This window comes from Lactuca sativa, chromosome 1 (genome assembly GCF_002870075.4).
Source record: "Lactuca sativa cultivar Salinas chromosome 1, Lsat_Salinas_v11, whole genome shotgun sequence".
Classification (NCBI taxonomy): domain Eukaryota; kingdom Viridiplantae; phylum Streptophyta; class Magnoliopsida; order Asterales; family Asteraceae; genus Lactuca; species Lactuca sativa.
In genome coordinates, this window is record NC_056623.2 from 89481915 (window position 1) to 89496532 (window position 14618).

Consider the following 14618-nt stretch of genomic DNA (forward strand, 5'->3'; position numbering starts at 1 on the left):
ATGACATATATACCCCATGTCCTTATGGAGAATTAAGAGAATTGTTTACGTCAAAGTTTAGGTAGGCCTCGCCAAAATGGCCCTTAGTCTAACATGATTTGTGTTTCTCTTCAACTTCAAATATGAAGCCTTGAATTGAGTTCTTTTAAAGGTATAATATAATCATTGGATTAGAATTGAGTTCTTTTAAAGGTATAATATAATCATTGGATTAAGTTTTGGGTGAAATTTTGTGGGAAGATATTATGTTAAAACAAAGATTCGATAGGGTCGATAACCTAAAGGAACCCAACGACTATCATATTAAAGATAGGACTCAAATTGAATCTTGGGTTCGTTTTGCATAGACAGACGAGGAAGACCAATGGATAAATCCAGATTTGGTTGCGGTTTTTATTTTTTAGATGAAAGAGATATATAAGTGTGATATTTTTGTGAGTTTTTTTAGATAATGCCATGTTGGTACGCGGGTTATGCGACCGCATGGTGGAACTCATTTTTTTTCCATAAAGGCAGATATTCTAGCTTGGAGATTGTGTTTTAACCCGAGTCCTAACATGTGTAAACTTGGTTGATAAAATGATTGTTAGTGTATCTCACATTGTTATGATACAGTTTTATAAATGATAATATATATATATATATATATATATATATATATATATATATATATATATATATATATATATATATATATATATATATATATATATATATCTTCTAATAAACAAAACCTCTAAATGCCATATGTCCCTTTTCTAGATAATCTGATTGACACGTGGACATGTGACAATTTTTAAAGAATTCTTAATTTTCATTTTTTTTGGTAATTGATAAAAATCTTTCAAATATCCGCTTTTTCTGTAACATAAATATTTGAAAATGATAAGTATTTATAAAGAATTTTCAATTTTCAATTTTTTTTTGGGTAATTGGATCTTAATTTCTAAAATGCGGTTTAATTTTTAGGACAGTAATGCTTTAAAAGACTAATAAAACAGCTTTTAATTTTATCTAATAGTCTTTTATGATATTTTTTCATGATAAAATTTTTAATTGTTAATTTTTTTTGTCTATATAAAATTTTTAATCATATCGATCGTACTTTCCACGAGAGCTCTTTTAAAAAGTTAATATGTGGCTCCACATATATTTACAAAGTATCAGTGCCTACGTCCAACAAATCATGGCTTAACAAATCCTTGTCTATCCTTATTGGCAGGGGCGGATTTAGGGGGGTTCTGGGGTGGCACCGGCAACCCCTAAATTTTCCGGCCGCAATGGAAAAAATTTCGAAATTTTTAAAAATTTTTATTTTTTCTACTATCATGCAACCCCTAATCTTCCCGTGCAACACCTACTATGAATTCTTGCGTCCGCCCCTGCTCATTGGGCTTCGACTTTGAGGCATATCGGTACAACAAGGTCTTACAAGTGATTATATGAAATATGTCCTCTCTCCATAGGGCTCTTTTGATGAGATAATGTTGGGTTTCACATATTATTACATGGCTTAGAGCTAAGGTCCCGCAACCTCATGGCATAAAACATCCATGTCTACTTTCATTGAATGGCACTTTTAGAGGGTTTCTATGGGCTTCACATATATTTACAGAGACCAATGTTTACAAAGTCTGTCTTATTTGCAATGCTTTGATTTTTTTATATGATCGGATTTTATAAACTAGTACCTAAAAAAGAGCAAAACAAATACAAAAAGTACATCTCACGGGATTTTATAACCCAAAAATTCAATTGGCCTTAAGTTTTGTATTTCTACCTAAGTCAAGAATTGCGAAACCATCCTATCAAATATGAATCCCTATAATCAAGTTCGAATCTTAGGAGCTACTCAAAGGTGGCAAAAAGCAGTATATGAGATGCAGTCCCATACACGAGGCTTGTCCTTTCACCAAAGACATGTCCTCTCAAAAATAACTTCAAAAACCGAAGAAATTGTTCCGTCGGTAGACAAATCGACAAAGTGTTTTGTTATACTTCTTCCGTCTCAAAATTATAGTCTTTATTTCCATTTCGTTTGTTTTAAAATAATTGTCCGCTTCTAAAAATAAATAAGATTTTTACCAAAATACATATTCATTATTACTTAACCAACTAAACATTTAATGCATTTAATGGAACATGCAAAGTAAAACAAAACTGTCATTTTATTATATAAAGTTAGTGATAATTAATGTTTCTTATGTTTTTTTGTTTGTAGATAATAATTTCGGGAGGAAGGGAGTATATAATAAGATATGAAACTAATAATTAAATTAAATAATAATTATAAAACATCCATACAAACACCTTGCTATTATATTTTGAATGAGAATATAGTTTTTAAAATGGTAACACGAATTTTAAAACACCTATCGTTTTATATATAATGACAATACTACACTCCTCTAAATCCACAGGTAAGCCCATACTCCATATTCCTTAACATGAACAACTATCATTTCCTTCTTGTATCTTTACCACACAAAAGCCACATCAACCCCACTTTCCGACTAGCCACCAAACTAACGCGCGCCGGTGCTCGAGTCACCCTGGCCACCACCATCAATGGCCTCAAAACCCTCCCTTCAGTCCCCGGCCTATCTTACCATTTCTTCTCCGACGGAGGTGCTGCCGGAAAACCAAACTACCTTCAAGAAATCAAGCTCGCTGGGTTAAGTAACCTCAAAGAACTCTTGATAACAAAAGCTAAAGAGGGTCAAAAGGTGGATTTCTTAATCTATGGCATCTGCCTTCCATGGGTGGCAGAGGTGGCACGTGAACTTCAGGTGCCGTCAGCTTTATTCTTTATCCAGTCCGCAGCTTCTTTTTCGGTGGTTTATCATCTCTTCAGAAGTGATGGAGGGGTAGGAAATTCCAATATTGACCCTTCTGGTACAGTAAAAATACCAGGATTGCCCTTGTTAAGATACAGTGAAGTCCCTTCTTTTCTACTAACCACCCATGCGTTGGCTGTCGTTTTCCAAGAACACATAGAAATCCTAGAAAAACACCCAGATTCATTCATACTAATCAACAGTTTTAACGCCTTAGAAGAAGATTCGATTGAAGCAATACCTGATCATAGAAACATTTACACCGTCGGACCTTTAGTTTCCGGTGACACGGAGGAGCCGTTCGTCAGCGATACTTTTCAAGATTCCGATCGAGAGACATATCTCCGATGGCTAGACACAAAACCTGAGAAATCGGTGGTTTACGTTTCATTCGGAAGCTTATTGAAATTACAGAAAAATCAAAAGGAGGAGATATTTCAAGGATTAATCGAATTTGGTCACCCGTTTTTGTGGGTCATACGTCATAACGGGGAGAACGATGAAGAAGAAGTGATGCGTTACACGGCGGAAGGCGGTGGGTTGATAGTGAGATGGTGTTCGCAGGTGGAGGTGTTAAACCACGTTGCGATTGGGTGTTTCGTGACGCATTGTGGATGGAACTCAACACTGGAGAGCGTGGTCAGTGGGGTGCCGATGGTTGGGTGTCCACAGAATGCTGATCAGAAGCTGAATGCAAAGATGGTGGAGGAAGTGTGGGGGAATGGGGTGAAGGCGGTGGCGGACGGTGAAGATGTGGTGGGGAGGGAAGAGATGAAGAGGTGTCTGGCGGTGGTGATGGGAGGTGGAGAGATAAAGAGGAACAGTGAGATATTGAAAAGCATGGCCATGGAGGCCACTGTTGAGGGAGGATCTTCACATACAAATTTAAATCGATTCTTCGAAACCTTAAAACGTGTTTCATAATTAAAATAGTTTATTGTATGGTATATGGTATTGATAGCTAGCCCAATTGTATGTTAGCCCATTTATTCTCTTTAGCCCATATATGGTCTTTGCTTATTGTATGTGTATATAGGTTATCGATAAAGTCAATTCATAACAATATTTTAATACATGATTCAATTAATATCATGAGTCCCAACGACTAGTACATGGATTATGGGCGACATATCATCTTCATGTTGACTCATGTATACTTACATCGACTAAAAATAAGTGCAATAGTTTTCAGTATTAGTCGGTTATGGACTCGAATTCCTGTTCCTAACAATAGTAACACCACTCTCGGTCATAATCCCTTTTGTACGTTATCAATAAAAAAAAGTTCTTATTACCTTTCAAATCATAAACAAAACTCGATATATGTTCTTCAATTCACTCGTGATAATAATATTAAATTGAGTTTGATGCATTTTGGTTTTCTATGAAAGACTTATATGACTTGGTTAAATATTCCTTTGATGTGATATCGTGAGTGATATATATCTCGTAACCAACTGTCTAATCCTGTGACATCCCCAGTTTCACGGCCATAAAAGACCGATATGTTTATGCTTTGTTTTATAAAATCAGAGTAAATTCTTTTGATTTAAAAGAGTTGCGGAATTTGTTCCCAAAACAAAATATGATAAGAGTTTATCAAAGCATTTCTTTAAAGAAATGTATTTTCATTATATAACAAAATCTCTGGATGTCATGTTCAATACAGACCAAAAGCATAAACAGAACAAAATAGACCTTAAAAAAGTTATTTATAACTACTGATCTATAATCCAAAATCTCTCGTCAAGTCCACCAACTTATACTCTTGTGCCATTACCTGTAATGCAAAGAAAACTGAGTGGGTCAGGCTTGGGAGCCTGGTGAGCATATAGGGTTTTCAACCCACAATAAATAATTAATTTAATTTCATCAACCAATACTAACCCAATTACCCATTCCCGTTATTCTCACCTTACGTCCCTAAGACAACTAACACAAGGGACCTAGTCTAAAAATATTTCATCGGGGCGACAACACATGCTTCGGGGGTTCCTCAGCAATATAAGTCAAATAGGGCAACCATGAGGGGGATGGAATACAGCGAATGAACACCCAAGTTCATTAACACCTACAAGTTATGAGCCTGCTAGCGTTCCACTGGATTGTCTAGAAAAGTCCGTGGTCGTCATCTAAATTCCGCTAGATGACTGGATTACAATGACATCGATGCCTCTCGTCCTTTTATCATAAGACAACTATCTACCCATGTTCTACCCAACATTCTATTAGATAAAATATACATTTTTAGACATAGTTTAAAACCTGTATAGTATGTTCATTCAAAACACATTCCAGATAAAAGATGAGGCACATAAACATAACACATATTTCATAGAGAATAAATTATATCTATGAGATTTAGAAGATAACATTGATACACTCACATAACACATATACTTAGTACATTAAATCGATACTTGTATAAAATCGTGCATTTGAAGGAGATTAGGTACCCCCTTCAAATCAAGACCAATATATAAACACATAACACATATTTCATAGTAAATATTTAATATTTATGCGTTAGAAGAAAGTAACTACACACTCACAACAAACATATACTTAATACATTCAAACAATACTTGTATTAAAATCGTGTTTATGAAAGGGACTATACACTCACATGAACAGAAGATGATCGGACAGCACTACTACTTGCAGAAGTAGAAATCCTCAGCAGATCTGGAAGATCTCTACAAAAATCGAACTTCTCGCGGGCAGAGCTTCGGCTCAGGAATCGCACTTCTCGGGATCTTCGGGCTTCGGGACTTGCTTCGGGTCTCGGGGTTGATACCGGGGCTTCGGGGTACTTCTGGCACACAAATCGAGGTAAAACAGGAGAGAGAAGAGAGAAAATAGCAACCGTAAACGGCTGGCCCTTCAAATCTATTTATAGGGCAAATTTGGCCCTTGCCACGTCGTGGCAACCTTGTTCCACGTCGTGGGCTTGGTCGTCACTGCATGCGTCATCCCAAGTTGCATCCGGGGGCCTCCCGGAGGTGTCAGGACACTTTCCACGTCGTGGCAACCTTGTTCCACGTCGTGGGCTCTGACAGTTTTGGGGTTTCGCGCCCCGAACTTCAGAAATTCATAACTTTCGCATACGAACTCCGTTTTCGACGTTCTTTATATCGCCGCGAAGGTGAGATTATGATCTACAACTCTCGTTTAGACTCCATTGGCTAATTTTGAATTGATTTTTAATATATTATAAGTATATTACTTATATATTATCTTTCGTGGACCGGGACAGGAAAACTCCGTTCAAAATTCATAACTCCTTCATCTGAACTCCGATTCCGTCCGTCTTTCCGTTGTTGCACTACTATCGATGAGATCTTCAATTCTCATTTAGATCACTAAGGATAGATATCTATCTACCTTAAATCCACTATTTACGTCGCGCTGGGTCGCGCTAGGTCGTGTCGGTTCTGTCGCGAAACTTCGACAGGTCATAACTTCTTCGTTATAACTCGGATTTTGGCGTTCTTTATATGCACGGAAACCTTGTGACATATACTACAACTTGTTTAAGATTAATCCTTCTAAATAACCTTCCATCAAAAAGTCATTTTTGATGCTTATCGTCTCTAAATTGACTAGCCCTGATCTACGAACGTTACAAATCCCTCAAACACTTTCCATTGTCAACTCTTTCACGTGACATATATCAACGTCTTGGTCATCCCGGACAACATGTTTTCAAGAATTTACTTTTAAACCATTTCATTTAATGTAATAATAAAAACTCTTCTATATTTTTCATTCTTGTCAACTATGAAAAAATGTTCGGTTGTCTTTTAAATTGTCCTGAACTTATGTTTTGTTTCCATTTCAACTTATTAATTTATTACTGTATAGAAATCTCATTCGTAACGTTATATTTCTTGATCAATTTTTACATTTTTTTGTGGGGATATCCTCTTTGACAAAATTCATACGTCTTCTCCAAATTTTTACTTTTCCATGTTCACATTAAGGTAGTGTTTAGTGCATGGACAAAATGGAATTAGACAAAATTAGACTCAGACTTTTTAATATTACCATGTGTTCATTAGGTTTTGCTAGCATTTATGATTCCGAACTCTTCACCAAAACTACTAAAGTCGTTGTTGTACTTCTCTTATTATATATTTACATTATTATCACAAGAAGTGATGTTCAGAGAATTGCCTTTTTGGAAGACTCTCTACAATGACATTTTGAGATGAAAGATCTAGAACGTCTTCATTACTGCTTAAGACCGGAGGTGCTTGCTCGAGATACTAATATGTATTTATGCCAAGCAACTGTATCCAATCTTGTATCTCATGTGGGTCTCACTAATTTTAAGATCTCATCTACACCTCTTAAACTAAACTTTCGACTTACACCATGTGATAGCTCAATTCTACCTAAACCTACACTTCACCGCTAGTTGGTGGGATCTCTTTATAGCCACTCGCCCAAATCTGACATTTTTAATCCACATTGTCAGTCGGTTTATGGCAGTTCCTCAGACTTCTCATTATGTTTGTTGTTTTGAAAATTTTAAGATGCATCAACGACACCATGTTTCATGACTCATGAGTTACACTTCCCTTCTCTATCATCTATTGAGTTGCATGCCTTTTATGATGAAGAATGGGATGTTGATGTTACTGATCCATGTTCAATAACATGTTATTGTTTCTTTCATGGTGACTCACTTATTTCTTGATGTAACAGTCCCTCATTTCCAGATCAACTATTTCTTGATGTAGCAGTCCCTCATTTCTAGATCAAGTACGAAAGCTGAGTACAGAGCACTTGCCGACACTACTCTAGAACTATTATGGTCACAATGACTTTTTCTCTAGTATGTGTGCAAACAACCGTAGTGCGATACATATTGTCTAAAATGATGTTTTCATAAGTGCACAAAACATACTGAGATCAATTTTCATTGCATTTGTCTTGTCTACACGTCGATCACTCTTTTCGTCTGTATTCTCTAATGATTTATAGATATCTTTACCAAAGCTCTCATTTTGGGACGTTTCTCTAGTATTGTTCACGAACTCAAGCTCATTGCTCACAATCCTCTGTTATTTTGTTGTTGTTTTTGTTTTTTTTTTTTTTGGGGGGGGGGGTGTTAGTTATTATTTGTATTTAGGGCATCCACAATGCATTGAACTCTATAGAGTTCAATGGAGTGCCACATCATCATTCAATATTCCATACAACTCTATTCATTTTTATACCACAATGCATTAAACTCTACAAGTTCAATGGAACATATTAAAAAATATTTTTTTAAAGATTTAAAGACTTTCCTTTTTTCCATTGAACTCCAAATCCATTGAATGCCAATGTGGCATTTCACAATGGTGAAGTTATATCCATTGAATGACAAGTAGACATGACATCTCATTCAACTCTTCCATTAAACTCCTCATTGTGAATGCTCTTATGTATCGAGGGACTTATATCACCATTGATATTAATTAGTCTAAGGTTATATATATGTTTGTTCTCTTATTTTTACCCTGTAAGAAAGCCACAAACATAGATTCTCACTTCCAACTATCCATACGGATTCAAGCTCAACATCTTCATGACTTCATCTTCCTCATGTCAATTAATCAAACCGAGATACTTCTTGTGGGGAACATAATAAAGGCCAAGAAATAAGCCAAATCATCTAAATTTGGAACTCAGCACATATAATTCTTGAAATCCAATCATATAATGTCTTTTTATGTGTACTACGAGTTGGATGTCATCTCCACATCTATCTTCTACAAGGCACTAAACGAGCAATTGGATCTAGCATAATCTTGTAAAACACAATAATGTATCAAACCATTCACATAAATAGATTTGTTACTTCCTTGAAGAAACTAAACGATCTTGTGAAATCATGCGACCCACAAACCTAACCCATAGCTTTGAGAACAATTGACAAGGAACCACCTTGCTTACTTTAGATATAACTTTTAAAAACATTTTACTTTTGACAATTTAATCTTTTTATTTGGTAACATCTTAGATACTAGGTATATTAGATATTGTACAAGATTTTAATGTTATCAATATCCTGTATATACATCATAAAATTAAATAGAGGCAAACTTTTTGACAAAAATAGATTAATTTGTTACAATATTTGGCACGTTGTTTTGATTAACACAAAACTCCTTTAATAATATTATTAATTTAAAATATTTTGATCAAATCAACTAAAATAAATAGTCACTTTAAAACAAAAGAAAAAATAGAAACGATCTGATAGAAATAATTTGATAATAAAGGATTATTTGCATCAAAATGTGAACACATACTTTACGTGTATTTCTTGTTTTAAATATCACAAACACGTATTATTTATGATTTCAGAAATATCAAAAACATGTAGTATTTTTTTATGGTTTCTTTTAAATATGATGCAAAAAACAAAAACGTTTATAAAATATGATATTCGAAAAACAATTTCCAAGTTAAAAAAGTTGTCTTGAATGATATACAACTTAATAACAAGGACTGTATCAGTAATATCTGTGTACTTGAAGGACCTCTTTGCACCATTTTCCAAAATATGATCGATATCTCAGCAAAAGGAACGCCGTGACCTGTAAAGCGAAACACGACCGCTGTACTTCGAAACAAAACGCCGCTCCGACTCTCCGACCACCACCAAACATCTCTCTCTCTCTCTCTCTCTCTCTCTCTCTCTCTCTCTCTCTCTCACATTGAGTGTTTTCGCCACCGCCGTACACGGCCACCGTCCACCGCCACAAGTTCAGGATTTGCCCACAATGGCATATCACAACTCCCGTCACCTGCGCCTGCTCTGTCTCACTTTCTTCCTTCTCCTCTCTTTCACGGCCGCCGATGACGCAGCCGTAATGCAAAGCTTCGCCAAAACCCTCTCCCCGGCGCCAACCACCTGGACTGGTACTGATTTCTGTACATGGGAGGGAATAAACTGTGATAAGTCCAACCGTGTTACATCCATAAACATAGCTTCCAAATCCCTCACCGGAACCCTACCCCCAGACATCAACCAACTTTCCCAACTCAAAAGCCTCGCCGTCCAACGCAACTTCCTCTCCGGCGACTTACCTACCTTGGCCAACCTCACCCTCCTCGAACAAGTTACCCTCGACACCAATAATTTCACCTCCATCCCACCGGATTTCTTTTTGGGCCTCAATAATTTACAAAACTTCAGCATCTCTTTCAACTCAGATCTGTCTTCCTGGGTTCTCCCTGAAACTCTCTCTCAGAACACTAACTTACAAAGTTTTCTGGCGAGCAACGCCAAAATAACAGGCACCATACCGGACATCTTCGGCAGTTTACTCAATTTGCAGAATCTCCGGTTATCCAACAACAACCTCACCGGAAACCTACCTCCGAGTTTCGGCGGTTCACAAATTCAAAATCTCTGGCTCAACAACCAACTACAAGGACTCTCCGGTACGCTTGATGTCCTCTCTTCAATGAATCAACTCAGTCAAGCATGGTTACAAGTTAACACTTTCACCGGAGCAATCCCAGATCTTTCAAATTGTACTATCTTATTCGATCTACAACTCCGAGACAACCAGTTAACAGGTTTAGTTCCTCAATCATTAATGTCCCTCCCTAAACTCGAAAACGTCGCTATACAAAACAACAAATTACAAGGTCCATTACCTGTATTTCAACCACGAGTTCATTCCGAATTAGGAACCGATACCAATTCCTTCTGTTTATCCACCCCCGGACCTTGCGACCCACAAGTGACGTCACTCCTTGACGTCGCCGGAGCTTTAGGGTACCCAATGTCACTCGCACAATCATGGAAAGACAACGATGCTTGCAAAGGATGGATTTTCATCACCTGTGACTCTTCCGGGAAGAACGTGACATCTGTAAGCTTTGGAAAACAGAAATTCTCAGGTACTATTTCCCCATCTTTTGCGAAACTGACATCATTAAGGAGTATCTCATTGAACGATAACAATCTCATGGGTCCAATTCCTAAAGTATTAACATCTTTACCCAACCTGCAACTTCTTGATGTCTCCAACAATAATTTATCCGGTGATATACCGGTTTTCCCAAACGGGGTGAGGTTTACAGATGGTGGTAATCCACTATTAGGTACAGGTGGCCCTAGCAGGACACCTGGATCCGGATCGGGTCCCACCAACACAACCGGGACCCAATCCGGGACCACAAAAGGGGTTTCAGCTGGTATGATTGTTGGGATTGTGATTGGTGTTCTTGTTTTTGTTGTGATTATACTCTTTGTATCATATAAATGTTACATCAAGAAACGAAACCAAAAACAGGTTGGAAATCAAGAAAAGGGTAAAGATTTGGTTAAAAATGACCATGTTGGTGTTGTAGTTGATAAATTACATACCGAGGGTAGTGGGGATAAGGAAATGTCTGTTTTTGAAGGGGGTAATGTTGTAATTTCGATTCAAGTTCTCAGACAAGTGACTGGTAATTTTAATGAAGAGAACATATTAGGAAGAGGTGGATTTGGGGTTGTTTACAAAGGGGAATTACATGATGGGACTAAAATTGCAGTTAAAAGAATGGAATCGGGTGTAATGGGGACAAAAGGGTTAAAAGAATTTCAAGCTGAAATTGCTGTTTTAACAAAAGTTAGACATAGGCATCTTGTAGCTCTTCTTGGATACTGTATTAATGGAAATGAAAGGCTTTTGGTTTATGAGTATATGCCACAAGGGACTTTAAGTCAACATTTGTTTGAATGGAGGGGTAATAACGGAAATCCACTTAATTGGAAACAAAGGGTTTCAATTGCTTTGGATGTTGGAAGAGGGGTTGAGTATTTACATAGTTTAGCTCAACAAAGTTTTATTCATAGAGATTTAAAGCCTTCTAATATTCTTCTTGGAGATGATATGAGAGCTAAAGTTGCTGATTTTGGTTTGGTCAAAAGTGCCCCTGATGGGAAACATTCTCTTGAGACAAAATTAGCAGGAACTTTTGGCTATCTTGCCCCTGAATATGCCGGTGAGTGTTCTTTTATACCCTTTATTGTATTTCAACATTTTACCATTTTACCTTTTTAACCTTGTTAACATGTTTTGATTTAAACAGCAACGGGAAGAGTGACTACAAAAGTGGATGTTTATGCATTTGGAGTTGTGTTAATGGAGTTAATCACAGGGAGAAAAGCCCTAGATGAAACATTACCAGAGGACAAAAGCCATTTAGTGACATGGTTTCGAAGGGCAATTTCGTCCAAACAAGACATAATAAAATCCATGGATCAAACACTTGAGAATGATAACGAAGAAACCCTAGAAAGCATTTTCAAAGTTGCTGAGCTGGCGGGTCATTGTACTGCACGGGACCCGTATCAAAGACCGGACATGGGCCATGCGGTTAATGTGTTGGGCCCACTTGTGGAAAGATGGAAACCTTCTAGAACCGAAGAAGAAGAAGAAGGAATTGATCTTCATATGAGTCTTCCTCAAGTTTTGGAAAGGTGGCAAGCGGATGAAGGAACTTCTAGAATGTTTGGTGATGATTCTTTTAGTCAAACGGTTTCGAGTGTTCCTTCTATGCCTTCGGGAATTGGGGATACGTTTGACTCCATGAATTGTAGATAGTGAAAACGGTTGACTTTTGATTGAAAGTTTGAAGGATGATTTGGATACATATATATGGGGTTTTATGATCTATGGTTCTTTGATTTGTTCATTATTTTAGATTAGAGATTGAGTTAGTTTATGGTTTTTATTATTGGGATGGGGTTTGGTTGGAAATTGGAATTCTTTGGGTGGAGATGGTGGGAGGATATGGGGAAATTTGTAATTTTTTTACAAGGGAAAGATGATATGGATCACCTCTATGAGAGTCATGTTGTTTCTTGATATGTATATTCTTTTTCTTTTGGTCATTTCTTGTTTCATGATATGTACATTCATGGTAAAACATAATAACACTTGTTATATATTGAACTATATGTATATTTTTTTTATCTTGGATTAACTTATACTTTTTTCATGATGCAAATTCTAAACAATGTTGTAGAGCATATTTTTTGTGTTTTATGGAAGCATCTTTATGAGAATTAGGGTTTTGATGTTGTATAGCTAAGCATCTAGTGTCCATATGTGGTATAGTTGGTCTTTGGGTGGTATACTTTGTAAAAATAGTCAATGATTAGATTTTTAAGAGTCAATATAGGAGTTTTAATTCCAATATGAATTAAGAGATCTATGCGGACAACAAACTGTTATGTTGGGTTCAAAGTGATATATTTGCATAAATGGTTAAGGATTCGAGTCTTGTTAGTTAAATTTTTATTCCAATCGCGAATTAGGGACTCCTAATTGGCTAAGACACTTATGCCAACCAAGCTAATGTGTGGATACTTGGGGTGATATTTGCATACATGATCAAATGTCTTAAAATCAAATGTAAATTAGGGGCTTCTTTTGGACACCCTAATCATATGCCCAACCAAGTAAAGGTAAACTTTACTTGATTTAATTCTTGGGTTGCAAGAAAGATAACCATTTGGTGAAAAGATTGTAAAGTACAAGAGAGAAAAGGAAAAAAGCCAAGTGGTGAAGCTTCTATCTTTAAATGATTTTGTGGGGTTTGAAGGGGGAATAAAACATGTTGGAATAAGACATCTAAGTTGTCAATTAAATAAAGTGTTGGTTATTATTATATTATTAAATGAAGGAAAAGGCAAACTTTGCACATGGGTGAACATGGGAGGTCTTCAATGGATAACTAATCCACCGTGGCTATTATGCCTTGTGGTCCATAATTGTATTAGATGCATGGGTTTAGGTGGTGACAATGCTGGAATTCTTTTTTTAATATTCAGAAACAAATGTGGGCCCTTTGCTTTATAAATATATAAAAACATAAGGATGTTTAATTCGTTTTATTTTCATAAATTTTTTAAAAGATACAAGTATGTATTATATTTATTTAATTTATATATTAATATGAGAGCATAAAGTGTTGCTTTAAAGTTCAAAGTTCGAACTTACGTTTTTCTTTTCTCCTCAAACTCAAACACAAAGCCTTTACGTCTTTCTAAACAAATTCCAACTAATTATTAGTCTAGCTAATGGCATGTGGATCCAATGATTTGAGCATTTGAGATGATTAGTTAACCATTATTAAAAAACCTGATGGATAATAATATTTATTCGTTTGTATGTAACAAATGATGTGACAATCGCGTTATTTGAATCCTTGCGACAAATATTTTTTGTGGGTCAACTGCAATTTAGTTGTGCACCAACCAATCAAACCATGTGATTCCAGGAAACATAGCAACTAATTCACTTTCATCTATATGTATGGTCATACCATATTAATGTGTTGGATATATATATATATATATATATATATATATATATATATATATATATATATATATATATATATATATATATATATATATATATATATATATATATATATATATATATATATATATATATAGATCCGGTAAGAATTTTTTTTTTGTAGGAAGATAAGAAGTTTTTTTTCTATATACTTTTTTGACGAACAAAAGAAATGAATCACTAGATGAATCAAAAATAACATGATTCACCAAAAAAAATCTCAAAAAAACATACCGATGATTTTTTTTCTTAAAAGTGAATTGTCATAAAAGTGAATTGTCATAAAAGTGAATTTTTTCTTAATTTACTTAAAAATGAATCATGAAGATGTTTTTTTTGGGAATTTTTTTTGTGAATCATCTAATGATTCATTTTGTATGTTCGCTAAAAAAATATTTAGAAAAAACCTTCTTAC

The 14618-nt window shown here is 35.7% G+C and overlaps 2 protein-coding genes across 2 annotated transcripts; both read left to right on the forward strand.

Annotated features, from left to right (window-relative positions):
- Window positions 1-2263: 2263 nt before the first annotated feature.
- Window positions 2264-3857, forward strand: LOC111896924 (UDP-glycosyltransferase 75C1). The gene has a single exon (XM_023892898.3). The coding sequence runs from the start codon at window positions 2448-2450 to the stop codon at window positions 3759-3761; it is 1314 nt and encodes a 437-aa protein (XP_023748666.1). The 5' UTR covers window positions 2264-2447; the 3' UTR covers window positions 3762-3857.
- Window positions 3858-9410: 5553 nt separating this feature from the next.
- On the forward strand, window positions 9411-12810 carry LOC111896965 (receptor-like kinase TMK4). Its single transcript, XM_052771534.1, has 2 exons — window positions 9411-11837; window positions 11925-12810. The coding sequence occupies exons 1-2, from the start codon at window positions 9617-9619 to the stop codon at window positions 12437-12439; spliced, it is 2736 nt and encodes a 911-aa protein (XP_052627494.1). The 5' UTR covers window positions 9411-9616; the 3' UTR covers window positions 12440-12810.
- The last annotated feature ends 1808 nt before the right edge of the window (window positions 12811-14618 follow it).

What these genes read in the sequence shown, in the direction of transcription:
- LOC111896965 (XM_052771534.1), top strand. Translation starts at nt 9,617, where the DNA reads ATGGCATATCACAACTCCCGTCACCTGCGCCTGCTCTGTCTCACTTTC. An exon ending in TCTTGCCCCTGAATATGCCG is followed by an intron (nt 11,838 to 11,924) that starts GTGAGTGTTCTT and finishes TGATTTAAACAG; the next exon opens with CAACGGGAAGAGTGACTACA.
- LOC111896924 (XM_023892898.3), top strand. Translation starts at nt 2,448, where the DNA reads ATGAACAACTATCATTTCCTTCTTGTATCTTTACCACACAAAAGCCAC.